At 40.1% G+C, this 27467-nt stretch overlaps 1 protein-coding gene across 1 annotated transcript; it reads left to right on the top strand.

The window, feature by feature from the left end:
• Window positions 1–7786: 7786 nt before the first annotated feature.
• On the top strand, window positions 7787–26314 carry LONRF1 (LON peptidase N-terminal domain and ring finger 1). Its single transcript, XM_068403091.1, is given in 13 exon segments — window positions 7787–8616; window positions 13788–13868; window positions 13871–13905; window positions 17509–17631; window positions 18240–18386; window positions 18843–19080; window positions 19166–19256; window positions 20120–20234; window positions 20805–20926; window positions 22136–22294; window positions 22408–22570; window positions 22967–23116; window positions 24638–26314. Coding segments are annotated over 13 exon segments (2193 nt in total). The 5' UTR covers window positions 7787–8006; the 3' UTR covers window positions 24797–26314.
• Window positions 26315–27467: the final 1153 nt, after the last annotated feature.

Here is a 27467-nt window from a genome sequence, read left to right as displayed (position 1 = left end):
AGCCTGAAGTCCAGTCCAGTAGTAACAAATAATTTTTTCCTCACTTACCACTGTAATTAGGCTGTGAAGTATTTTTAAGAAACACATATAGAAATCAGAAATGTTTTTTAATTGACTGAAACTCTGAATTTCATTCCACATTTACTATTGACCCAAAAAAGAAAGGGTTTTTTTCCAAGAAGCTAGATATCAAGCATAATAAGTTTTTTTTTCTTCCTTCTCCCTTGGTTTAAGATTTGGCTTTACAACACAGGCATACTTTTAATGCGAATATGATGTAATAACTGTAAGTTTTCCCCTTTTTTTAGTTGTATAAGAATGAATAGCAGTAATTATTAGCAATTAAAAGAGCACTCCCCTATTTGGCAAAATATATTCAAAACTAAATAGATCTCAATATAATTTCTCTCAGAGGATGATCATAAGTAGATGCAAAACATCCAGCTTGATAGCAAGGGATGTATTAGAGAATACACATATATATATATATATATATATATATATCAGGGAACATATTAGAAAATATTAGTGAATACAGATACCAAAATAATTTTTTCTTTAAATATCAAATTATAACACAGAACACATATCCAAATAATTATCTTTTAGTTTTGCTATACATTATTTTAAAAATAACCAGCTTGTACTTTTTCTTTAATGTGAAACCATTAACATCCAGAAAAAAAAATTTAGCATGTGCAACGCAACTGTTAGCCAGCAACTTTCCACTGAAGGAAAACATTCTGATCAGCTGAAAAAATGCTGACTTATTTGCTTTTTGCACACTTTCTTAGTGAGCAATTTTTATTAAAAAAAAAAATCCTTCTTTAATTAAAGTCTTTTTAGTACTTCCTTCACTATTATTCTGCTTTTTGTTCATTATTCAGTTACAGTCCTGCACTGAGAGCTTTAACTTCAAGAATAAGTAACTGATTATTCAGAGCTCTGTATCTCTTTAAATTTAGTATTTCACACTGTAAGTGCATTACTATTTGAATAATTACAACATATATTAACAGGAACAAATATTCCACTGAATATTTAGCTGTTTTATAAATCTGTTGATTATATGCGGCTCTCCTACCGGGCAACAATGGCAGAATGAAGGAGTCCAATCAGTCCAAGGATTCTCTTCCGAAAGAAAAGACAAATATGACTCATGTCATATCTGGAGCTAAATTACTTTTTTAAACTGGACAAATTTAAAATAAAACCTTCTTGATCACATTTTTAAATTTGTTGTCCTGCACATGTAGAAACATCCAGCTATCTTTTGGAATGCACAACCATATATCATCATATAAGGGAAAAGAAAAAACACAGTGACCATGAAAACAGGGAAATGAGTGACTCCACTCATTGGTGTTTCCAGGATAGTCAATGTATTTCCACAATTTCAAAGTATAATTGTCAGATTTACTGAACTCCACTGATTAATAGGAGTTGATATTAATATCCATACAAACATCCATATATATCCAAACATATCAACATTAAGTGTGACAACTGTGTAGCATTTTAGAAGGGGATAGATTCGGTCCCAGTACAAGCAAAAGAATGAGTTAACTGAACACCTATGGATTGCAAACGGCTTTTCAGTTTTCTGTTTTTCCTTTCCCAACAAAGAATCTAGAACTCCACATGAAACACCCACATATCCTATACAGTATGTATGATGAAGTTTGGTACCGTCCTGAGGCATCACGGTTGTGTAATGCTAGTCTGCAAGAAATGCAGCAGTGTTATTGCAACTCCTCAGAAACTTAGGTCAAGACACAGACACCCCAGTGTGCCTACAATTCACAGCCTAGAGTCCTCTCTTAACTGTAGGATCCAATTACCATTCTGTTAAAAAAAACAGAGTAGGGCTTGCTGTATTCTGTTATATCACAGCCAGAATAACAGAAGGAAGTGAGAAAACAAACGCCTCCCATATAGCAACCTATTGTTGCTGTTTATCCCCTTTAAACCAAAAGGATTCAAGTCAACATATGGCAGAAAAGTGATCCTACCCAGCAAGAGACAGGGCTATTGGAAACAAAGACGACTCTGCTCCATTCCTGTCAAAAGTTGTGCCACTGTGAAGCAAAGAATTCTGTAGTCTGTAGGAATACAAATGATGTGTGAGATTTATCCTAAGGGACAGGGCATTTAGCAGGGAGTGACACATCCTCTTCTCTAATTCATGCTCCCAAGACAATTTAAATTCATGTAGTCACTCTTCAAGATAGATTACTTGGAGGGAGAGATTGAGTGTGAACACTCTCAGACAGAACCAAACTGAATCTTCCAACTCTTATGTCAGTAATCTAACAGATCGGTTGTTAAATAAAAGGTTGTTCAACCTCCCCATCCTTCATGTTAAAAGTAAGCAGCTACACCAAACTAACAGTCTCTGAATATGAATGTGTGCTTGGTGTGGCCTGAGAATACTGACAAAATAGAGCCCTTGGACACTTAACCTGAGGGTTGTAAATGGATGAATGGGAAATAGTGCTAAACTGTTCTAGCTGCTGCACACTGAATGTACACAGAAGTAAAATCCTAGGCGCTCTAGAGATAGATTTAGTTCTGGGCCCTGCACTTCAAGAAAGATGTTGAGGTGTTGGAGCGAGTCGAGAGGAGGGCAACCAAGCTGGTGAAGGGTCTGGAGGGTCTGACCTACGAGGAACGGCTGAGGGAGCTGGGGTTGTTTAGCCTGGAGAAGAGGAGGTTCAGAGGTGACCTTATTACAGTCTACAACTACCTGAAGGGAGGTTGTAGTGAAGTGGGAGTTGGCCTCTTCTCCCGGGCAACTAGCAATAGGACAAGAGGGCACAGCCTCAAGCTTCACCAGGGGAGGTTCAGGTTGGACATCAGGAAGAATTTCTTTACAGAAAGGGTTATTAGACATTGGAATGGGCTGCCCAGGGAGGTGGTGGAGTCACCATCTCTGGATGTGTTTAAGAAAAGGACTGGACATGGCACTTAGTGCCATGGTCTAGTTGACAGGGTGGTGTAGGGGCAGCGGTTGGACTCGATGATCCCTGAGGTCTCTTCCAACCTGGTTGATTCTGTGATACAACTTACAATCAAGGAAGAGCCTTCTGATTTTAGGCATCTCCTGGGTTAGGCAGCAGCTGCATGAGATTTCTCAGATTGCATTTTTGGACTTAGGCACCTGAATTCCCCTAAATCCTGCTTTAGGTACTTAAGTCCTTTATTGAATTTAGCCAATAAACTCTCTCTCTGTCTTTACTCTACCTAGTTAAGTATTTCAGATCCTATTATGTTTTGCCTCCCTTTTTATTTTTAATGAGATCCTTATCTTTCTAACATGTAGTTAATTGATTATCTTATGTGTAGTTGGCTTTTTTGTACTCACTAGTGCACACATGATTACTAAGCGTAATTAAATAATTTACTAAGGGCCTTATTTCAGAGGTACTGAGAACCCACAGCTCCAGTTTTCTCAAATGGAATTAAGATCCCTTGGAAAACCCACACTGTACAGAAATGACAGAGACAGTGGAAGCAGTCTAGCCCTGCTTAGCTCACTTTAACTTTTGAGACCAAGCTGCAAATGCAGTTTTGTGGTCTCTCGTACCTAAAAAAATTTACTCAAAGCCAACTTCTGCCCAACACTGCATTGCACAAAGGTTAGCATTTGTCTTACTGCAGCGATGCTGCGCATTTTTCCATTTAAAAGTCTGCTTGTCAGAACTGTCTCACTAGAGCCCCAAAAGTCTACTAAGCAACAAAGAACAAACTGAAACAAAACAAAACCAAGTTGGTTCTGAGGATTCATTATTCCTCAGTCATGATGAAGTGACTCAAACATCACTGGCTAAGGTCTTCAAAAGTTATTGCCATTCAAGAATTGCTTTTAATATGGTTTGAGATTTGGTTTTTATGTTTATTTGTTTTTTTCTAGAAGAAAAGGTGATAATAGCCTCCCAGTAGAACAATTAGTTCTCAGGAACATTACGCTTTTTTTTTTTTTTTTTTAGAGTATGACTCTGATTTGTCTAATCTAATCTTTCTCCGATTAATTTTATTTGCCTTTGCTACACATATCTTGGCAAAAAGTTACAACAGCTGGATAACTAGCTAGCTTACCTTTCAAGAAATAGAGGGAAAATAACCAGAAACGGCCATTACCACATTTCTCTTAGAGTATAGCTATCTTCTTTGGGTTAACTACTTTTTCTTGGGATATATGCCAAGAGAGACTGTACAAATGGGGCTCAGCTCCAGATTTCCAGTACACAGGTATTAATTTTTAGGTCCACTGCCTGTTCCCTTAGCCTGAGTTGGTTTTGTTTCATTTTGTTTATACTGCTGTCGATTTCTGAAGAATAATTGTATATAATTTACCTAAAGTGGGGTCAAATACAATTAAAACAGTATTTTATTATCATCCCATGTTTCACTGGGTTGCAAACACTATTTCTACAAGGAATTGCTTATAGAAACATCCAATCAACATCTTGAAAAGCATAAGAAGGGAATGGAGTTCTTCCTCACTGTACTGAAGGCATAGTACTTTGTAAGTACCTTTCTGAACAAGGGCAACTAAGACTTCACAAGCAGTTGTAAAATACTGCTCTGCGGTAGGCAAGGGAAGGACTATCCCTGGAGTCTTTCTTAGAATGGCCCATGTGAAGTGTGCAAAGACATGGTTTTGTTTCGTTTTTAAAGTATCATTTATCTGACCCTAAAAGAAGAAAAAAAAACATTTTTATGTGTGCACTATTTTAATGGAGTAGTGGTGGACCTGTGGTGTGTTATCTAATCTAGTAGAGTTGCATGTCTTTTTTTTCCTCTCTTACATAACTATCACATCCTGATGGTACACAGTGAAAGATGAGAAAATTGGCGTTTTTTCTTGTTTAGTTAAATATGCCAAAGGTGAAATAATGCACCAAAACCTAAATTTGAAGAATCAACAGTAGCTTAAAGATATGAGAATGAACAGCACTGGGTAATACTAAGGTCCAACTATGGCCCAGTATCCCGTTTCCAACAGTGATCAAAAATGAATGTGTAGAGAATAAAGACTAGGTGAATATATAGTCAGATTCTCACCCAAATAATCTCCCATATTCTAGAGATTCTGTGGCGTCAGGGATTTCCTGATACAAGTGTGATTATTCTTATGCAAAGGATTCTTTCCTATGAACTTCTCTAAACTCTTCTTGAACCCAGCCATAGCACTCCAGGCTCCAAAAAATCACTTGATATCCAGGAGGATTCACTATATTCTTGCAGCATACTGCTGGCATATATTTAAGAACAAATTTGAAGTCTGTATCTTTAACTTAATGAACTGCTTCAACGTCCTTCTACAACGCACACAGAACAAACTTGGGGAAAAATCGTCTTTGTCTACCAGAACCTAGACAATCTTTTTTTCCCCTGATGCACAGAAATCCCAAGTTCCTAAGAGAAACATAATAAGGGCAACTGCGAACATCGAGAACAGCATGTTATCACAAACATTACGAGACAGTAAGGGGTTAGTGACAGTTAAGTACTGCTAGCAGAAGGAGCAATCTCCGAAGAAAAGCACTCACTAAGGATAGATTTCTAAAACTGGTGGAAGCAGTGGAAAACAGCAGGCTCCCTATCCCATCTATGCATCCACCCTACCCCTACTCCCTTCTTTCACTGTTTTTAATTGCTTTGAAGTGAAGGATGATGGGAAAAACCTCAACTCTTCTGTTCCAAGACCCAAGTATTTTGTTCCTGTACATTGGGAATTACGAAAAATAGTTGACTGTAGCTGACAATACTGCTTGAATCATCAGTATAAAATGCCAACCATATGAACTTCTATAAGAATCATCAGAATGGCAATGGTGGAAAGGAACAGGTTTTCATTTCTGCTTTTTTTAATTCTTTCTGCAGAGGACAACCGTACTATCCTATCTCCACCTTTTTAAGGAAGTTCCACACACCCCTGAACTTTGTCCTGTTTTATTTTTCTTCTCCATTTCCATGAGTAATCTAATCTGAAATGCAAAATAAACTACTGTTCTCTTTAATGATGGCCCACAGTACTTCTTTCAGTTTTACTTCTGTCCAAACTCTTTATCTCCCTGATATCCCAGCTAGCACCTGACACGTCTAACCCAGAATCCATAACCCATTCAAACCCTTCATAATTCAAAGCATTTTATCTCAGCCCACCACCATTCAACTTCACACTACAGGCATGTCTTTTACTTTGATCTTTCCTTAGACTGTCACTTCCTAACTCATGCCATTTTTTAATGAGTTACTGTAAAAGACTATCTTTCCTACCTCTTCATATTGAAAATACACCCGTGTTCTCCCATATATTTCAATTACCATAACATCCTTTTTCTTTGACTTTAGGAACTTGAAAGACACTGTAAAGGCAAAGGATGCATTTTAGAGTGGATGAGTTCAGATAAAACACCTGGATATAAAACCAGATGTGTTTGGCTTTTTCCAGTCACAGCATCTTTGCCTACAGCCCTCCTAACAGCCTTCAGTATCATCCTCTAGGCTGTCACACGTGAAATACAGCTGAAGACAAATATAGCTTTGTTCCTTTCATAAGGCCATAAATTAATTTTCCTAATGTGTAAGCCTTGCCCTGGAAGGTTTTAGGGGAACTGCTATATTATCTGAGATGTCTGGATTTATGACAGCCTTCTAACTTAAAAAAAAAAAAACCAAAACATCGTAGCAGCTACAAATACATAGCACTTATGCAATAGACTTTAAGCTTTCATTAGAGGCTGACATACATCTAGAAACCCTGAACATTTCCCCACGCAAATGCACTCTACTACTACCTAGTTTAGGTAAAGTAGATCAGGTACTTCCCCAAAAGCGCTCGACTTCCTATTTTACACCTGTGGAAAACATAAGGTTTATTGCACCAACGGGCTGTTTACAGCGTAGCACACGCACAGCAGGTCTAAACAATGGAAGCATCGGAGCCCATCCTACCGGCGTGCTGCACGAAGTGCTGGAAACATTCAAAAGAAGGGGAGATACATGAACCCTAAGGACAAAGAGCTTTTTCTTAATCTGGTAACTTTTATCGTGCCCTCCATTAAAAACTAAGACAGAAGGAGAAGGGGCCAGCCCAAGCTGCCGGAGCCGACCGTAAGCATCAGCCGCCCGGCGGGCACCCGCCTGGTGAAGCCTTTGGGGCCACAGCAGCTACAGACGCCCGAGGCGCTCCGACACCCGCCGGAGACCTCCCCTCCCCGGCGGCTCCATCCCTTCGCGCTCGGCTGCTTCCCCCGCCTCCCACCAGGCACCCAGCCCCAACAGCGCGGCTACTGCCCGGCCCTCGCAGCCGCCCTCACCACAGCAGCCGCTCCTCAGAGCGCCGCCGCTCCCAGGAGCCAGCCCGGAGCCCGCGGGCCTGTCCCTCTTTCCCCAGCAAACTACCTTCCTCCCCCCGGCCACGCTAAGCCGCTCCCGCCCCGCCGCACTGCCCTGGGCTCCGCTCCGGGGCGGCGGACGGGCCGCGAGGGGCACTTAGGGAGCGCCGCACCCCCGGCCGGCCCTTCCCGGACCCGCCCCCTCCCCTGCACCCCTTTCCCCCGCGTGACTCACTCCCCGGCCGCCCGGCGCCAGCCCCGCCCCGTCACGGCGCGCGCATGGAGCGGTGTTTTGCAACCTCCTTCCATCTTGCACCTCCCTCCTTCTGCCCCGCCCACTCCAAGGCGCCCCCCGACGCCAATAGGCGGCCCACCCGCCAGTCGGCTGACGTCGCGCTTTATGTAAGCCGGCGGGGCGAGGGCGCGCGGCGGAGAGGTTTGAAAAAGGGGGGCAGCGTTGTGCGCGCGCCGCCGCCTCCTCGTAGGGCGGGGGACTGTGGCTCCGGGTCGCGCGCGCGGAGGCGCGCACGTGACCCTCTCCCATCCCTCTCGGTAGGGTGCCTCGCTTCCTCCTCCTCCCCGCGCCGCCAGTGCCTCAGCGTCGCGCGCGGAGCCGAGTTCGGCGGCCGGAGCGGGAGCGCCACACCCCCTGGGCAGCCGATGGCGTTCTCTCCCGTAGCCGTGGGCTCGGAGGTGTCGCCGGAGCCGGGCGGCAGCGGGAGCCCGGGCGAGGAAGCGGATGGAGAGCGGGAGCTGCTGCTGCCGCGGCTGGGTGAGAGGCTGGTGCCCGGGAACCGCCTGAAGGAAGTGGTGGGCGCGTCCTTGGCGTCGCTGTGCCTCGGCCCCCTTGCCGGACCTCAGCGCCTCGGGACCCTTGTGGACTGCCTGGTGCTGAACTACCGCCTGCGGCAGGGGCTGAGCTGGAGCCGGGACCGCGGGGGCGCGGCCGTGGGGCCCCTGCGCTGCTGCGGCTGCGGCAGGTTTCTGAGCGAGCCGGTCACCGTCCCGTGCGGGCACACCTACTGCCGCCGCTGTCTCCGGAGGGAGCTGCGGACCCGTTGCCGCCGCTGCCGGGACCGGCTGCCGCCGGCGGTGGGCACCGGCACGGCTGCTGCCCCGCTGCGGACCAGCGTCGTCCTCAACCAGCTGGCGGAGAAGTGGTTCCCGGGCGAGTGCGAGAGGGCGAGGACCGGGAGGCGGCTAGAGGAGCTGCTGGCCCAGGGCCGCTTCCGAGAGGCGCTGGGCGCCGCCAGCCAGGCTCTGCGAGCAGGTAAGGCTTGTGGGGAGCAGGCGCTTCCTCCGCCCGGTCCCGCGGGCTCCCGCCTCACTCCCCGCCCTTGTCCCGGCGGGAGCGTAGCGAGGCGCGGCGGGCTCGGGGGGCTGGAAGTGTAGAGGAGTAGGTGGGTGTGCGTTTCCTTCCCGCCCTTCAGCCCCTCTGCCCTGCTGCTGAAGCCGTCAGTGGTCGAAATGGACCGATAAGGAACATCCGAAGTTTTCTCGAGTTTGCTGAGAGGATTCAAGGAGCTTCCCCGCAGCCGGGTGGAGTGCGGGGACCGACTACGGGGCGCACAGCTGTTGGGGCCTCAGCTGAGTGCCAGGCCTGGCAGGGGGGGTGCACTTGAGAGGCATTGGAGGAGCGTCCGACATGGGCTGCTTCACGTCTTTTTTTCCCCCCTGCGTGCTTTGTGAGACTTGTTAACAGATGAGTTTGTGGTTGTGGTTTTGGTTTTGTTTTGTGTTTAGTAATCGCTGTGCATGGACAAAAGAAATTCTGTTGCTGTGTTTAACCTTGTTTCCTGAGAGAGACTTATTTTCACAGTCTTAAGTGTCACCAAGACAATTCCCAGCAGGCCGGGCCCAGTTGCGTAAGCAGGCAGGCATGGAGGGGGACAGGTTGTGTAATGGCAGTGACATCATGGGTGGGTGTGGTTGAAGTTTTATAATACACTGTTGAGAGAGGGTGCAAAGACAGGAGGTAGAGGCACGGTTTTAGACTATCCTGTATCGATCGCACCAGGATGTCTGGTACCACGAACGCTTGAGATACAGTCAGTTTTTCAGAGTTTAGTCTTTGTAGAGGGAGTCACATTTGTCCGATGGATACACCTAGATGGATTCCTTTGTTGTTTTTATTCGACTATGGATTTTAACAGCTGGTGACCTGTGGGGTTCCGTTTCCTTTTGTGCCATTTTATTTCTGTTCAGAAATTTAGGAATTAATATTTTTACAGATTAAGTGTGTTACGTTTGTACAGTTGTCTGCAGCAGAGAAAAAAACAAAAGCTTGCATGAGTCTAATCCTCCCAGTCTGTTCTGGGGAGGTACATTAAATCTAGTTCCAGAATAAAATGTTTTCAATATAGGTGGGATTAAATTTAAGATATATTTTATCTGCTGTTTGGCAACCTAAAAACGTTCGTTTGTGGCCTTCAATTCTATGTTACTTGCCAGGGTGTATCCAAAATATAGGATATGGGATAGATGTGACCTGAGAAAGTGGCTGATGTCTTTTAAATCTTGGAACTGTCAGAAGCAGACTTTTTTTTTTCTTTGTGTGTTCTGAATGACAGCATTGACTCACACAAGTCGAAGAGAAATGGAGTCAAAACTCAGTGGCCTTCAGGGTACAAACTGATGAATCCATTATTGATCACAAAAGTTTACAGGGGTCATGTTTCATGCTTCAAGATTGTTTTGAAAGAATAAAAGAGCAAATTAATTTTACACATTCTAGTTAATCTTTCTTTTATGGATTTAGCAATACTATTTAGATATCTGTGATTCCTTTTATTCTGAAGGTACATCTTAAATTTTGGCTTTAAAATTTGAGAATAGTTATCAATTGTGATGCTTATCGATGATTTTATTATTCAAATTTAGTACATGTGCTAGAATTCAGTGCTAGAAGCTCAGTTTAAGATCCTCTGTACAACTGTTTCCTGTGTCTCTTGTCCTGAGAACTATCAATATTCCAAGTATATTCCAGGCATTCTGGTGAAGAGACTAAAGAACTTCATGAATCAGAATGCAGACATACACTGTCAATTTAGAGCTGTGTGCTCACACCTACAAATTGAAGGTGATTTCAGGCTAATAGAGAACTAATTAATAGCTGCTGGTACACTTTCTTTCTCCAGAACATGAGTTCTTGAAAACACTTAGAGGTGTAAAAGATGTAGCATAAGAAATGTATTCATGTTTAAAATCATTCATGTTCTGTTTCAGTGTTTACTCACTGCTAGTTCATCTCTCTTTTTAATGCAGATAGTTAAAAAATTGTGATAAACATAAACCTTATGTCCTAAATAAGGTATTGGCACTAAACCTTTACTCAAATGTTATCTTTTCGTAACTTTCTTACATTACTTGAAACATCTGAAAGAGAAGTACTTGCCATGGTGCAAAAGTGACTTTTGAAAAACAGGAGGAATGTTAACATTCATATGGTTAATATATTCCTTGCAGGGGTTGAAATACTTTAGTTAAAGGAAGTTGATTGGATTAAAATCCAAGTGCAGCTTGTCTTTAATCAAGTATCCTGAAAGACACAACTAACAGGCTTGAGTTTGGTCTGAATCACAGACTAGTTCCTGCTGGAGTAGGCCTCGGGAGGTCAGTTGACCAATCAATCTCCGGTTCAAAACAGAATAAACACTGAGTTCAGAGCGGTTGGCTTAAGGTTTTGTCCAGATGGATCATGAAAACCTACAAGGATGAAGAGTCCACAGCCTCTCTGGGCAACTTGCTCAAAGTTTCACTCCTCATAGTGAAAAATTTTCTCCTTATTTCAAGTCCTTGTTTCAGTTTATATCCATTGTCTCTTGTTTTTTCCCCGTGCACTTCAGTAAAGAATCTTTTAGGTAGCCTCCTCTTGGATTCTGGAAGGCTGTTGTGTTCTCCCATGGCAGGGAGTTGTTTTCCACTAAACAAGCCCAGTTCTCTCCGTCTCTTCTCAGGGGTTGTGTGTTCCAACCCCTGACCATTGGGTTGACCCTATAGTACTGTATTAATAAATACTGCATCTTACATTTTTTCTGCATAGTGTTTGTGATGTGCATGTCTTTTAATTTGAAGAATTTGGTATATTTTTGAGAACCATATAAAAAGCATGCAGGATCAGACCAGAGATTGTCCATTTATTGATATGCTTGTGCTGACAGTAGCCAGAAGCAGATGCTTTGGAAGTAGTATAAAAAAAGAACTTGTATTGAGTGGGTTTTTGTGTGTATACCTTTGTATACTTTCCTATTAATGTAGTAATAACTGGTACACACAGTTCGCACTGAAGGTACTTGGTGTCTTTTTTATTAAAATCATTTGTCTTTGGATACGCTAGAAGTGAGTGATTTCTGTATTTACAATATATTGGGTTACTGAAATGGAAAATTCAAGCGCAAATTGTGTTTCTGCTCTGTTTAGTCTTTGGTCTAAGGGTCTGAAATAGTTTTGCATCCTCCCCTTAGGTGGCAAACATTAAAATATAAGCTGAAACATTGCAAAATTATGCTTTCACAATTACAAAGCCTAGAAATTAAATTATGGTTGCAAAATTAGACATATAAATTTAGATCATTTGGTCTTGCAAATATTTAGACCCAATTTGTTGTATGCATTTGATCATTCATTGGCAGTGTTTGTGTGTGTTCAACAGCAGAGTTGGGGTCCCAGTTAAACTCCTTGGTTTAGCCCTTTGTTTTGTACCAGTTCAGTTGGAACTATGCTTTTCTCTTTGAAAAAGAAATGGACAAAATGTCCACCTGCTGTAGACTTGAGCTCACATTTTATTCTTCAAACTACCCCTCACCCTCCCCCCAGAAAAGGAGGCTCAGAGTTCCTCAGGTCATCTTCTACACTTCAGAGTCTGAAAAAGATGAGCTCCCTCTGGTTATGTGCAAGTAGGTAGCTTATCAGACAACAAAGACCTGCACTTACTGCTGCCTGTGAAGGTTTGATACTAACTCAGCTGGACACCAGAGAGTCAAATACAATAGAAAAAACAGTCTGAAGAGTTTGATCTGAGCTCCAGCCTTACTAGGCTGTAACAGTCCACAAAACACAGAGCCACAGGAAAGCAGGCTTCAGAGTTCTTCTGCTTGCAGAATTATGTGTTTTAAGTTAGACAATTTCCCAGGCTTCTGTTAATGCAAACATTTTATTATGTCTAAAATAAAATAAAAACCAAACAAACCAGGTTTGGGAATATTTGTATTTGTAGGGAAACTGTCAACTCAAAAGAAAGACAAATCAGAAGGACACTTTAGTTTCAGCTGTGAAATCTTTTGTCAGTTTTGACTTTCTTAACTCTTCCTTTTCCACTAAGGTCTTTTTACATGTAGCATTGTGGGTCTAAATACAAAACAATATGTTGGAATACATGGGAATATTGAACAGTCTGGCTTTTAAATGAAGAATAAACTCATGTTGGAAATTATCAAAATTAAAGTAGATGTTTAGAATTGACTAAGATAGAATATAGAATTGAAATTATCCCCTCCCAAGAAAATCTTGTTGAAACAAACTCAAAGAACTATTTTAGTATTGTTTACAGTAGATCAATGTTTGACCTCTCTCATCCAATGAAAAACACAGGTGCATTTTAAAAAAAAGTCAAGAACAAAGCAGTGTGCTGGCATTTTTTCCAAACAACAGCTACAATTAGTTGTGTTACAAAAACAATAGTTTTAGTGGTGTGGAGATGGGTGTGCTTCCCATTTAGAGGTTGCTTTATTAAAAGTGCAAAATGCTGTACATTGCACAGGAGAACTTGTGTTTACTGAACACATACCAGTGTTTTCCCATTGCAGAAGTTCCAGTAGTACAACTCCTGACAACAGGGCTGCCAGCTCGTGTTAAAGGCTTTCTGGTATCGGCTATCTCTTTTCAGACCACAGAGTGGTAAAGCCTACTGCTGGTACTTACCAGATGGATACCGTCGTGAAAGTGGCATCTGTATCTCCAGCCATGATTGGAAGGGGTTGGACATTATAAAAACAAATGACAGGCTAAACAAAAACTTGAATGTTTGAAAGCAAGCTTCATAATACTTAGACTTTTTTAATACAAGTGCGGTGAATTCCCAGGTTTCTGTGGTTTTGAATGGGTATGCTGTAAAGCTAAAGTCTACTTACTTAGTTGTCACAGCAGTACTGAGCAATACTTTGTTCTGTCAGCCTCAGTGTTCGATCTTTTAAATATGTTTTCTTGTTGCTGCAAGATACATTAGAGGGAACAAAATTTGTTCTTTAGCTTGGAAGACATGAGACCTGGAATTACTGCCACTTTTATTAGCCACACACTGGGGGGTGGGGGAAAATGTACTCCAGTGATTTTGAAAGTGAGGTACAAAAAAGTGTGGTTATGACATGTCACTATGAAAGCATATATAATTAAAAATTACAAATTTCTGAATTTCTAAAACTTTTACTTAATTTTTGTCTTCAGATTCCAGTGACTTAATGCTAAGAACTTACAGAGCTGAGTCATATGTTGGCCTCCAAGAATATAAAACAGCCATAGAAGATCTAAATTTGTTATTTCTAAAATGCCAAATTGGCCAGAGGTAAGTTGATATGAACTCTTCGTATTTCAAAATCTGTGTTTATAAAAATAATGATTCTAAATTATACTTGCATCAAGTTAAGAACCTGGGTCAGCTACCTTAAACGTTATCTTGTAAGACATGCAAAATGCTAAAAGGTATCTTAAAGTAGTTACTTAGATGAGACAGGCTCCTGATGAGTATGGCAGGTTAGCGTTGATTGATGAATCTACTTGAAGTGTTAATTTAACCTTCATCAAAAAGTTCAGGTATTTTTATTGCAGATCACAACATGAGATGATGTCTTTGGACAAAGGGTTAAGTACAGTAGAACTGACTTCTTGGGAAGTATTATGAAGTACTTTTATGCTGTCTGTAGTTACTTGTTACTGGTTATTTATAAGAACATTTTTATGTGTTCTCTTAAGAGAAGTTATTAAATATTTACAAACTTAACTTCAGCTTAATGTTATTTGACTGGATGGTTGGCTGAAATTGTGCAGCCAGCTTTAATTGCTTGAAAGCAGAACTTCTGAGGCCTGTATGTTTGTTAGGTTGATGTAATTGAGTTTTAAATTTTCTTATCACAGAATCACAGAATGTTAGGGATTGGAAGGGACCTCGAAAGATCATCTAGTCCAATCCCCCTGCCGGAGCAGGATTACCTAGACCATACCACACAGGAACGCGTCCAGGCGGTTTTGAATGTCTCCAGAGAAGGAGACTCCACACCTCTCTGGGCAGCCTGTTCCAGTGTTCGGTCACCCTCACCGTAAAGAAGTTTTTCCTCATATTTATGTGGAACCTCCTGTGTTCCAGCTTGCACCATTGCCCCTTGTCCTGTCAAGGGATGTCACTGAGAAGAGCCTGGCTCCATCCTCATGACACTTGCCCTTTACATATTTAGAAACATTAATGAGGTCACCCCTCAGTCTCCTCTTCTCCAAGTTAGAGAGACCCAGCTCCCTCAGCCTCTCCTCATAAGGGAGATGTTCCACTCCCTTAATCATCTTCGTGGCTCTGCGCTGGACTCTCTCTAGCAGTTCCCTGTCCTTCTTGAACTGAGGGGCCCAGAACTGGACACAATATTCCAGATGCGGCCTCACCAGGGCAGAGTAGAGGGGGAAGAGAACCTCTCTCGACCTGCTGACCACACCCCTTCTAATACACCCCAGGATGCCATTGGCCTTCTTGGCCACAAGGGCACATTGCTGGCTCATGGTCGTCCTGCTGTCCACTAGGACCCCCAGGTCCCTTTCCCCTACGCTGCTCTCCAACAGCTCTGTCCCCAACTTGTACTCATACATGGGGTTGTTCTTGCCCAGATGCAGGACTCTACACTTGCCCTTGTTATATTCTATTAAATTTCTCCCCGCCCAACTCTCCAGCCTTTCTAGGTCTCTCTGAATGGCTGCGCAGCCTTCCGGTGTGTCAGCCACTCCTCCCAGTTTGGTGTCATCAGCGAACTTGCTGACAGTGCACTCTATTCCCTCATCCAAGTCATTAATGAATATATTGAATAGAACTGGTCCCAGTACCGACCCTTGAGGGACTCCGCTAGACACGGGCCTCCAACTGGACTCTGTCCCATTGACCACCACTGGCTTCTTTCCTTCAGCCAGTTCACAATCCACCTCACTACCCGATCATCCAGACCACACTTCCTCAGTTTAGCTGCGAGGATGCTGTGGGAGACCGTGTCAAACGCTTTGCTGAAATCAAGATAGACCACATCCACAGCTTTACCATCATCTATCCACCGGCTTATGTCCTCATAAAAGGCTATGTACAAGTTAGTCTTTTTAAAGCTCTGCACTTCCCTGATGTGTTTGTGCTTTGCTTGTATTTCCCAAAGTCAGAGCTATTTAAGCATTATCTGTTCCTTGAGCATATCACGTGAGATGAACGAACACTGTTGCCAGTCAGGACTAAAATTCTTGGCTCTATGTTAAGTCAATATTTCTCTCATATTTTTTGAGTTTTATTGGTAAAACAGTTTGCTATATAAATAGGACAACACAGTTTTCTTTTCCAAATGCTACCAAAGAGTCAAAAGTATTTAGCACAAGCAGTAAATTCTTTTGCAGTAGTATTGGCTAAAAAAACGTAAGCATGCGTTTGGGGCCTTTTTTAGTGTCTCCAACACTTAAGAGTTGGGATGGTTCATGGTTATGTAACCTGTAACAGCTGGGGTTTGCGGTTTGTTTATTTGTTAATTTTTATTAAGAGAAAGGACACTTTGCTCTTTTAGCTCGGAAAGTTTTTCTTCGAAAAGCCCAAAGAAACTCGGTGGGAACTGAGCTTTGCAAATAGTGCAGGCAGCTGGGGAGTCACTGGCCTTCAGAACTGTAAGATACTGCATAGTGCAGGACTGTTTAAACTCTGAGCACAGCAGGAGCAGCAAGATCTTGCTGCACAAGGAGAGACAACTACTGCTGTCTTGGTCTCTCCTGTGTTCAGCAGTTCCATGGCTACTGCAAATTCAGAGAGCAACCTACTTTTTGCCTCTCAGCATTGGTAGGACTGTCTACTTTTTTCTCTAGGTTTGGAAACAAACCTCAATTCACTTAACTGAGATTGGTTTGATGGATTTCTTTAATGATTCTTATCTCTGTAGGAAAATAAACTGTCTATAAGAGGAGGATTAGCGTACGTTCCTTCTTCAGGATACATCTTAGTGAAACTGCCCAAATCCATCAAAGATGATGCATGCCCTCATCTGACAGCCTTGTTTAACAGACTGTACCGTAAATACTGGCAGTCATTCTGTAGAAACTGCACTCTGGGGGTTTTGTTTGGTTGTTTTTTTTAAATTCAGTTTTCTGGCCCATTATCCAAAAATCTCATATACAACTAGATGTTGTTGGTTTATCAAACTTGTATGTATATTACTGAAAATGCAACTTTTTAAAAGTGAGATAAGTTGGATAAGGAACTTCTTAGTTCCAGTGTCCTATAGTTATAGGTAGGTTCAGCAAAATTCAGTGGTCTTTTCTCACCCTTTTTTCTTCTTTCAGATAAAATAGTAAACAGATTTTTTTTTTTTCCCCTAGCTGCTGCCTAGTCTTCAAGAATAAAATACAGTTGAAGGAAGCAATTCCAAAAGTGCATTGCTTTGTGTTAAGAATATAGATTAAGATGTATGTAAGGGATGCATGGTTGTGTGGATTGTGGTGTTTGTAGTTACTCTTCTCCTGCAGGCTGGAACCATAAGGCTTTTAATGAAACAGAGGGCAAAAAGGGTATCCTGTAAGCTGTTGTATGAGGTTGTGCAATAATTTACATTTCATGTCCCTCTTCTTCCACTACAAAGGCTCACAGAAAGGGGAAAGTAAGGCCTTTTGTGAATTCAGCACTAGTCAGGTTTTTAACCCTTGGTGTAAGCCAAAACAAATTAACTGGAAGCAGACTAGCGCCAGTCTGTCCCATGACTCTTTTCAAACACGGTAGGGGATGTAGACAAGGCATATAGGTAATCCACACTGTGCACAGCTAAAGTTTGTTGAAGAGCTACAATCTTTTTGTCAGGGAGGGTCTGATTCTAACTCTGTTGTAATGTCTGTAGGATGAATACTGCAGTTCTTCATACTCTCTAGAAATGTCTTCGTGGTATTTGTTTTTCAGGTCTACTTCCGGAAAGGAAAAGTGCTGCAAGACTCTGGCTTTGTAGGTGATGCCTTACAACTGTTTCTACAGTGCTTAGCCCTTGATGAGGACTTTCTTCCAGCCAAGCTAGAAGTAGAAAGGGTAATTTCATTTATGAAAATGGATTACTATCTCTGACTTGGTTCCTTTAGAAAGCTCCCGTTATGGTAGACTTTGAGCATCTAAAAATCTTCAATACATACAGAGAAGGCTCAGGTGGCAGATTAGTTGCTTTCAAGATATATCTTACTATGTTGAAGAGAGAGTCCTAATGTACAAGTTTTAAGTACATGTTTCCAAGTACATATGCTTTTGAGGTTACTAAATGAAAATCTAGAAAACTGGAAAGCAGGCAGCAAGTTAGAGTATTCTAAGTTGAACTCTGTCATGCCCAGAGCACAACAGTTTTTCTTTGATAATACAAATTCACATTGAAAAAGCTGCATGATACTGAGTTGATAATGTCTAACTCTGAAAGCTTCACTCATTTGTAGTACAAAAGATTTCTGGTTAACTTATTTTTAGTAATATAGGTATGTAGGTTTCTGTTTGTTCTCAACTGTTCTTTCTTGGTTACTGCTTAAATAAAGCTCTATTTATGAGGATAACTTGATATAGATTAAGTTCTTATTTTTGGTATGTAGTTTTATAATAAAGCTATGTCTAGATCCTTTTTCATTATTATGAACATTTAGCTGTTTGTTTTCTAGACATTGTGTGATGTGCTGTCACCAGACAAGTTAGGAGAGAGTCTGAAGGAATCTGCTTGGAATTCACCACATATTCGAAATAAACCTTTTGTACTTGGTTCTGAGGCGACTGAGTCGTACTGCAACTTACAGCATTGTGCTGAGCAGGTAACAAAAACTATAGGATAACTTTTCTCTTTGGCTGATATGCAAATATCAGATGTATCTTTATTTGTCATACTTACTTTCCAGCCTAAATGCTGGCTTTGTTCCAGTTTATCCAATTACAAAAAATAATTGTTATTTAGGAGTAATGTATTTTCATTTGTAGTGTTAGACATCTCATTCCAGTGAACTACCTATTAGAAGGTACTGAGATTTGATATCAGTGACTTCAAAATAAAGAGAAATACAGTTTTTCTTCTCTTTGAAGCAGATGAAGATTTTTAAATTGTTAATGCTAAGCAAATTTGACTACTGTTTTGACTTAATCAAATTCTTCTAGTTAGCTAATGAACTAGCTGTGGGTGTCAGTTTGGCTTCTATATCTTTGCATGTTCACATTTTATATACTTACATTTGTGTTACTCTTTAAGTTAAGTTCAGTTCATCTTACTATTTTAGAGTTTAGGAGGATCAGAGGTACTGGAGCCTGTCAGTGGAAGCTTAAATCGTGCACAGTCTGCCCATACTCTTAACTCAACAAAAGACCTTGAGAAGGAAGATGGCTTGAAGAGAGTGTGTTCTGAACCCCTTCTCTCTGGCCAAGAAAAAGGTGCTTTGTTGAAAAGAAAGCTTTCCTTTTCAGAACAGGATACAGTTGCATGTGAAGATGGAAGAAACAAACACAAAAAGCAAGGAGGTAAACAGTCACTTACTTTGAAATTTAAAGTATTTACTGTCTTATGCCTTTCTTTGAAGGAGTGTTTTGTCTTGCTTTTCCTTAGAAAGTACAAAAAGGGACATGACACTGGCTTTTGGAACAATTCCAGGGGATTTGATTGATGTATCAGATTTTGAGTGCTCTCTATGTATGAGGTGAGATTTTTCTCCTTGATTCAATATTTCTGTTACAGCTGCTTGGCCATGTATCTTGCACCTACAAACTGAGGTACTTATAGGTTGTGATGAGTTCTGATATCAGTCAATAATTTTCAGCCTTCCTCTATCCCTGGAGTTAAATGCCTTATTTAAATGTGTCACTTGCTATAGTGCTATATAATGCAGCATTATTCTAATCAAGTTGCCTTTTAAATTAAACTTGGCATTGTTAACTGTTAATCTAAAAAGGACAGGATCTTTTGTGGTTAAATGTTAGGGGGTTTTTCAGTCAATAAAACTATTTAACTTCTTATTTTGGGAAAGCTAATGCTTAGAAGTAGTACCTGTGAACCTTGTATTTATCTAGATGTAGATACTGCAAAATGTTAGTCTACTTAAATGTAGCTGATTTATTGAAAGCTCTTATTGAGTCATTTTGGTTTTCAGAATAAATACCTTAAAACATATGGTGTCTATTAAACTGTCCATAGTTATGTTACTAGTATGTAATACTGCTATTAAGACAATGTAGCTCCTCAAATAATCACTTAATTTTGCGCATTCTGAATCTCTGTGTAGCAAGAACAAAATCTTTGTACATTGGGATAAATGTTCAGATATTTAGAGTGGTGAAATGTGTCCAGATTCATCAGAAAACCCAAAACAATGAATGGTGCGATGGTAGATGGAAGAAAACTGCAGTATAGGGGGGAAAAGGAGAATAAGGAGATACGGGATTAATTTTCTCTGCTTTGTTATGATGTAACTAGTCTTAAAAATTAAACAGGTCAATCACTGATGTTTTTTTAGCAAAACACACACTTGCTATGGTGTCTTAACTTTTAATAACTTTGTTTCAGGCTATTCTTTGAGCCAGTGACAACCCCTTGTGGCCATACTTTTTGCAAAGGTTGCTTGGAACGGTGTTTAGACCATGCTCCGCAGTGTCCACTCTGTAAGGAGAGTTTGAAAGAGGTACTGTTTCTTAGTAGAGCTCACAAATACAAATATTTTATCATTTTAAACCCAACAGCTTGGATTCACTTGGGTTATGGATTGCTGCTAGAAAGGAAAAATTTGAGACATACTTTGTCAATACAAGTTCATTAGGTTTGCCTCAGGGTCTTAGAGGTTTTGTGTTTCTGTGACCATCTACTTCATCGGTGTAATTAAATCCTGAGCATTTGTAAACTTTGGTAACTGCTCAGTTAAACCTCTCTGTGATTTCTGTACACTTTCTTTGTTTGTATGGCTGTATAACCTGGGAAATCAATTCTGTCTCTGGTAAGCGTAGAAATACAAACTGAGACAATTGTGTTGTCGGACATTTAAGAACTAAAATAGAGAATCTCATTTTCAGATATAGAGTAACATTAGGTGGTAAGTAATGAAACATAAGAACTTCAGAGCTGTAAGTTTTCATGGGTTTAAATCTAATTTATGACACATCTCATATCATGGTTTTAAATAAAAGCTTCATTTTCTCAAGCCATTTGTTAATATATATGAAAATAAATATTAATATATTTTTTAAATTGCTTACAGTACCTTGCAAGCAGAAAATACAGCATCACAGAACTGCTGGAGGAGTTAATAATGAAATATTTGTCTGATGAATTATATGAGAGAAAAAGAATTCATGCTGAAGAAACTGCTGAGCACTCAAAGTAAGCTTGCTCTCTTTTATCTAGAAAGCGTGGAAATCCTTTTTTTATCATTTTTATCATTTTGTGATTATTCATAATGGCATATTATGGATGTAAGAACGAGTATAAAGACACGTTAATTTTGTGTCTTAAATGTGTGTTTCAGAAAATTAACAATTTTTTAACTACTGTGGCAAAAAATCACGCTTTGATAGTAGCAATGTGAGACTCTTAAGTCCTCTACAAAATATGTTTCCCCTTCTGTTTCTCTTTCTGTGTGTTCTGTTGTGGAGCTTCAGTTTTGACTTTGCTGCTGTTAATGGAATTGTCCTCTTGAATTGGGTGCAGAAGTGTCAGATACTTGAATTTCTTTCAAAGCAGTTCATGATAGACATTAACTGTATAAAGATAGATGTGATGAGAAGAAATCGTTGGGATTTTTTTGTAATCTTGATGTTTATATCTAGTAGAGTTCTTTAGATGTATAAAGCATCATGTATTGTAGATATGGATGTTGGAAAACTATTTAAAACCATAGCTTATGCAGCTTACATAACAATTGATACATTAGAATTATGTTTTATAGTCTGAAAGGTATTAAAATTAAATACCTGGTAATGTTTTAATGCTAACTTGTTTGTTATCTGTACTATCTATCATATATGCTATATGTACAACTATCAACTGTACATACTTGATAAAATAGCATGAAAAAAATATTTTTTCAACTAGGCTTGCTGAGGCATATTGCAAGGTAAAAATTATACCCTGGGTTGCATCTTCTGATCTGTAGTCCATCATTGAAAATAATCGAAATGGTGACCTAGCTACTATGTAGTTAGTGCTACACCTTTTTAGTTCCAGGAAAACTGTGACTCTGAGGGCATAATGGCTTGTATGGCTCAAAATCAAAACTAAAAGGAAAAAAATAACTAATACCCCTGTCCCCAAAACAAAGCCCTTCATTCACTGACTAGATAATCACTAACTAGATAACTGAGGCGTACTGTCCAGTATGTATTCTAATCAGTGCATAGGTATTCAGTCACTGTTATTAGTATGTGTTTTTATTGTTTATGAAAGTTATTACAATGTGCTTATTATTAAACTTTGAAATGAGTGCTTTATGATCTGAAATATAGCAAACATAACTGAAAAAAATGTATTGTCTTGGCATAGTTCAGTGTTTAGATTTTTAAGCCACATACTTCTTTTGATGTTCTCTTGAAGCCTGACCAAGAATGTTCCAATGTTTGTTTGCACTATGGCATATCCTACTGTGCCTTGCCCTCTACATGTGTTTGAGCCAAGATACCGACTAATGATTCGGAGAAGCATGGAAACTGGAACTAAACAGTTTGGGATGTGTATAAGTGATTCTCAAAATGGGTAGGTTTGCACCCTAATTCTAAGCTTCTCATCTCTTATGTTGTTTGTTTTAATTCTAAAAAGTGTCCTTTCAGAAGTGTGTAATTGCATTACTGACAAGATCTCTTTTCTAGTTTTGCAGATTATGGATGCATGCTGCAAATTAGGAACGTTCATTTTCTACCTGATGGACGGTCTGTTGTTGATACAGTGGGTGGAAAGAGATTTAGAGTTTTGCGGAGAGGGATGAAAGATGGTTATTGCACTGCGGACATTGAATATTTGGAAGATGTTAAGGTATCCAGAATGCTGTCTAAATATTTACTAGTATTAATATCTCAAGATTTTTGCTTGATTTGTTCTTGAGAGCCCTGTTACAAATTTTTAGGTCCCTATACTACTGGAAGATTCAGTGCCAGCATGTGAAAGAAATGGAAGCTAGCTTGATTTTTTTTATTAGTATAAAGCAACAAAGAAATACTGTGGTTTTTGTTTGAACAGTAGTTTGAAGCTGTAACTTTTTAAAATATCACTGGACTTCACTACTATTCAGTCATTATCAATAAGGGTTTAGGAGAATGCAAGAAATGTATCCAAATATAGTTGAAATTGAGTGGTTTTTTATTTTAGCTTAAACACCTTAGTAATTGTTTCCTTATCTCTAATGACGTTTTCATAATATTCCTCCTATAGGTTGCTGATGAAGAACTAAAGAAACTGAGAGAGCTTCACAATTTTGTTTACAATCAGGCCTGCAGCTGGTTCCAAAACTTAAGAAACAAATTTCGCACTCAAATTCTTCAGCACTTCGGGCCAATGCCTGACAGGGAGGAAAATATACAGGTGAGACATCATTTAATATCAATTACTAGGTGCTTATTTCTGAAAATAAAAGCCCTGTTGACAACTGCTAAACACTAAAAGGAAAAAAAAAAAAGATTTTTTTCCCAACTTTGAAGGCAATAAGGCTTGCATCTTGTTTCTCTTATGATGAGCAACAAAAGGCAATTCTGTCACTGTTTGATAGTTTTTGCAGGAAAGGATGATGTGCTGCTGTGGAGATAAAACTAGTAAACTTGAGAACACTTCAAGTTCCACTCTTGGTTTGTGTAAAGCTGTTAGAATTCAAACAAAAAAAAAAACCTATATTTTGTTGTCTGAGACACGTACAGGCAATAATCTTTGACAAAGAGGTAATCACAAATAGCACTTTCCTCCTTTCTGGGCTAGTGCCATAAACTGCTACAGCTGCTAGGATTTGACAAATGTTTCTTAAGAAACTAGCTGCAGCAATCTATTTTAGTGGTTATTATAAACAATTAATGAAGGTTTGTGAGATCCTGAGAGAGTGGAGGCTGGAAAAAGTAATACTTAAAATATGTAAAATTTGGCTTTCAAAGTGGAATTTTACATGAAGTGGGATCTTATGAGAGCCTGTCCCTCACCCATCTGCTACATACTTTTATGAGACTGTATTAACTGATCTGGGAGGACTGTAGATGCTGTGGAGGCCAGTGCATGAATTCAGAAGAGATTTTAGAACAATTTAATAATAAAAAAAAGATGTAAAACAATATGCTAGGAAAGAGGAATAAGTATGCAAAACCAGGATAGCTAGCAGGGCAGCAATGCTGTGTGTACCTGAGATTTATAATAGAACCTAAATGTGTCAGCTGTATCATACAGATGAAAGGGAGGAAATGTCATCCTAGAGTGTACCACTAGCAGTAATATTTTTGCAAGTGGTTTGAGGTATTAATCTTCTCTGCAGTGATACGACCTCTGCTGAGGAGTATTATGTCCAGTTCTGGGCATGACAGCTAAGGCTTGGTGTAGAGAATTGAATAAAGTAAAAAGCTACACAGTATGATTTATCAGCTTAGAAGAAACTGATTAAGTAGTCCTGCTCTGTCTAGGAGGTAATGAGAAGGGAGTGGAATTGTAAGGTGATAGAGGAGTTCTTCAAATATAACAAAGACAATTGTAATGAAAACGTTAGGCTTCAAGATTATTCAAGCCTCAAGAATAGCATGATAGCTAATGGATTTAGTTTTTATCAGGGAGGTTTGTTATTAGGTGACTGTGCTATACTTAGCCACGTTTTCCCAAGGAAGCTCTGAGCCTCCTTTGTTGTCTTAAAAATAATTGCTTTATCAAGCTTAGTTTAGTGTACTTTATTTGACTTTTCAGTTGGGGAGGGATCAGAAGATATCCCTTCAGAACCATTCTGATCTGATGGATCTGGAATTCTGTAGTTAGTATCAAACTTTAGTCTTTGTCGTGATGACTTTGTCTTTTGATGTCTTCATGTTAGTCAACTATACTACATTGGTTATGAGTAACCAACTTACTTTTTATTTTTAGGCAATGCCCGATGGTCCTGCTTGGTGTTGGTGGCTTCTAGCTGTTCTTCCAGTAGACCCCAGATACCAGCTGTCAGTTCTCTCCATGATGTCTTTAAAAGACCGTCTGATAAAAATCCAACATATACTCACATATTTTTCTAGAGACCAGTCCAAGTGACTAACCGCCTGGGTCTTCCTGAAAAGTCGCTCTGTTCTGGTTGTAGTAGCAGCTGGAATTTTTGCTGCCTTTGCACATCTAGCGCTGGTTTGAGAAGTGTAATGGAACTGCTTTTTCTCTCTCTTCCCCACCCTCCTGACTTCCTGAACCGTGTGGTTCTTCGAATGCACACTTTCTTCAACTATGAGAGAAGACCACTGATGATTGCACGAAGTCAATCCAGCTAGATATGTTTTTCACGTTACCTACATTACAATTTGCACTATGTAGAAGAGAACATTTTTGAGACTTGATAATTTTAGCCACTGACTTTTTAAAGCTGTGGGAAGTGCAGGACTTAAGGCTGACAGTCCAAGTTTACAAAATTGAGGAGTTATGAAAAGTTCTGCAAATAAGTTTGCCTCATACAACTGTTCTTTTGCTGTTTGCACAAATATTTGAAATATAGTATTGAATGTCACTGTTGGATATTACTACTCTTGTTGAATTATCTTGACCATGAATATGGCACAAATTTTTAAGTTATCTTGTAAATGTATGCGTCACAGAGTAGGTGACATTATGAACTGTATGCTGAACTGAGAGCCAATTTTAAGGAACAAATGCAAAAAAAAAAAAAGGTACTTCTGTCTAAAAATACTTAAGCTGTGAATATGGTTTACATACCTAGGCCTGTACATGTTAAAGAGAAAACTGAAAACTAAATGCTAGTACCAATACATTTCTACTGGGGTTTTCAGGCTGGCTGTTCTTCCAGAGCACACACTTAGTTTGTAGAGCTTAGAAGAAGAAATCTTAGAGTGTGCGTGCGTGTGTGCATTGGGTATTGGGCATCCACAATTTAAAAGCTTAAAGTTTTATTTGAACTTTTTAAGTTGGTGCAAATGTGAGTTCTATGCCTTATTCATATCACCAGTAAAGCACACTGCAGTGGCAAGGTTAGCATAGTGCTGCCAATAGGTACTTTTTGTAATTAAAGGTTTGCATATTTGTGAATATGTCTGATACTGGCTTTCTTGTATGTAAATCATTTGTAAAATGTTTCTTAAATCTTGCTTTTGCTAATATATTTAATTTTCAATAAAAGCTAAAAGTTTGTAATATTTTTAACTTTATCACAAACTAAAAATCACTTTCATTTTCTGTATGCTTCTATTCTGGGATCTTAAGTAAATCCAGAAGCAGCTGTTTAACCTACATCGAGGTTGTGGGCACTTCATGATGTAATTGGTATGTACATAATATGTTTCTGATTATAGTACCTGTCTCAGACTGATTATTGGTCAGGCAAGTTTTTTCCTGGTGTCCTGCTTTTCTGTCTACTTTGTTTAAATTAAGGTGGTTTCAGGTATGAAATTTGCATTTCACAAAACTTAAAAGTTGTGGGAAACTGTTCTGTTGGAACACTTGTTTCATGGGCTTGCTAATCAGATGCTGTGGCCTTGTTCTCTTCTGGCGTTTCAGGCTTGAGATACTACAGGCAACCCAAAATCTGGATCATTTTTAATGTGGGCATCTATCTAGGGTAAATTTCCCCTTTATTGTTTGAATAAAGTCCTGGATTAACATTTGGAAACCTTTATTTGCATAATAAAAGAAGAAAGGGGATCCTCTATTTCTCCACTCCAGTATGTTACAACCTTAGAAACTTAATCTTTGTATCGCCATACACAGAATCACAGAATGTTAGGGATTGGAAGGGACCTCGAAAGATCATCTGTTCCTGCCGGGGCAGGATTGCCTAGACCATATCACACAGGAACGCGTCCAGGTGGGTTTTGAATGTCTCCAGAGAAGGAGACTCCACAACCTCTCTGGGCAGCCTGTTCCAGTGTTCAGTCACCCTCACCGTAAAGAAGTTTTTCCTCAAATTTAAGTGGAACCTCCTGTGCTCCAGCTTGCACCCATTGCCCCTTGTCCTGTCAAGGGATGTCACTGAGAAGAGCCTGGCTCCATCCTCTTGACACTTGCCCTTTACATATTTATAAACATTAATGAGGTCACCCCTCAGTCTCCTCTTCTCCAAGCTAAAGAGACCCAGCTCCCTCGGCCTCTCCTCATAAGGGAGATGTTCCACTCCCTTAATCATCTTCGTGGCTCTGCGCTGGACTCTCTCTAGCAGTTCCCTGTCCTTCTTGAACTGAGGGGCCCAGAACTGGACACAATACTCCAGATGCGGCCTCACCAGGGCAGAGTAGAGGGGGAGGAGAAGCCATGATCTGCTTAATGCAGGTGGTGGGATTATTTTTTTTCTTGACAGCAAAAAGTCCCTGTAGCCACGCTTGAAATACCCCAATAATCTAGTGGTAATTTTTTTTTTTTTTTTTTTTTGTCTTGCCAAGAGCTTTAATTTTGAAATGGAGTATTCCCTAGTCTGCTGGAAGATGTGGCTTCTAGGTGCTCTTATACATTCCCATGACTTTTTAATAAAATTCAGATAAGAAAGTGTCATTTGGCATGCACTGTATTGTGCATATGTAAGTTCTACTTCTGGAATTGTAAGCCATGTAAGAGAAAACTTTATTAACAGCAACAACAAAAAAAAGCAAAGTTACTGTGATTAACAAGTGCTGCATTAATACTGATCTTAAGTACTACTCTTCAGTAACTGTTCCACACACATGATCATTGTAGGTGCTGCTGGGAATGATATGAAATTGAGAATGGGGAG

This window comes from Nyctibius grandis, chromosome 6 (genome assembly GCF_013368605.1).
Source record: "Nyctibius grandis isolate bNycGra1 chromosome 6, bNycGra1.pri, whole genome shotgun sequence".
In the NCBI taxonomy this organism is placed as follows: domain Eukaryota; kingdom Metazoa; phylum Chordata; class Aves; order Nyctibiiformes; family Nyctibiidae; genus Nyctibius; species Nyctibius grandis.
This window is presented reverse-complemented; position numbering and strand designations above follow the sequence as displayed.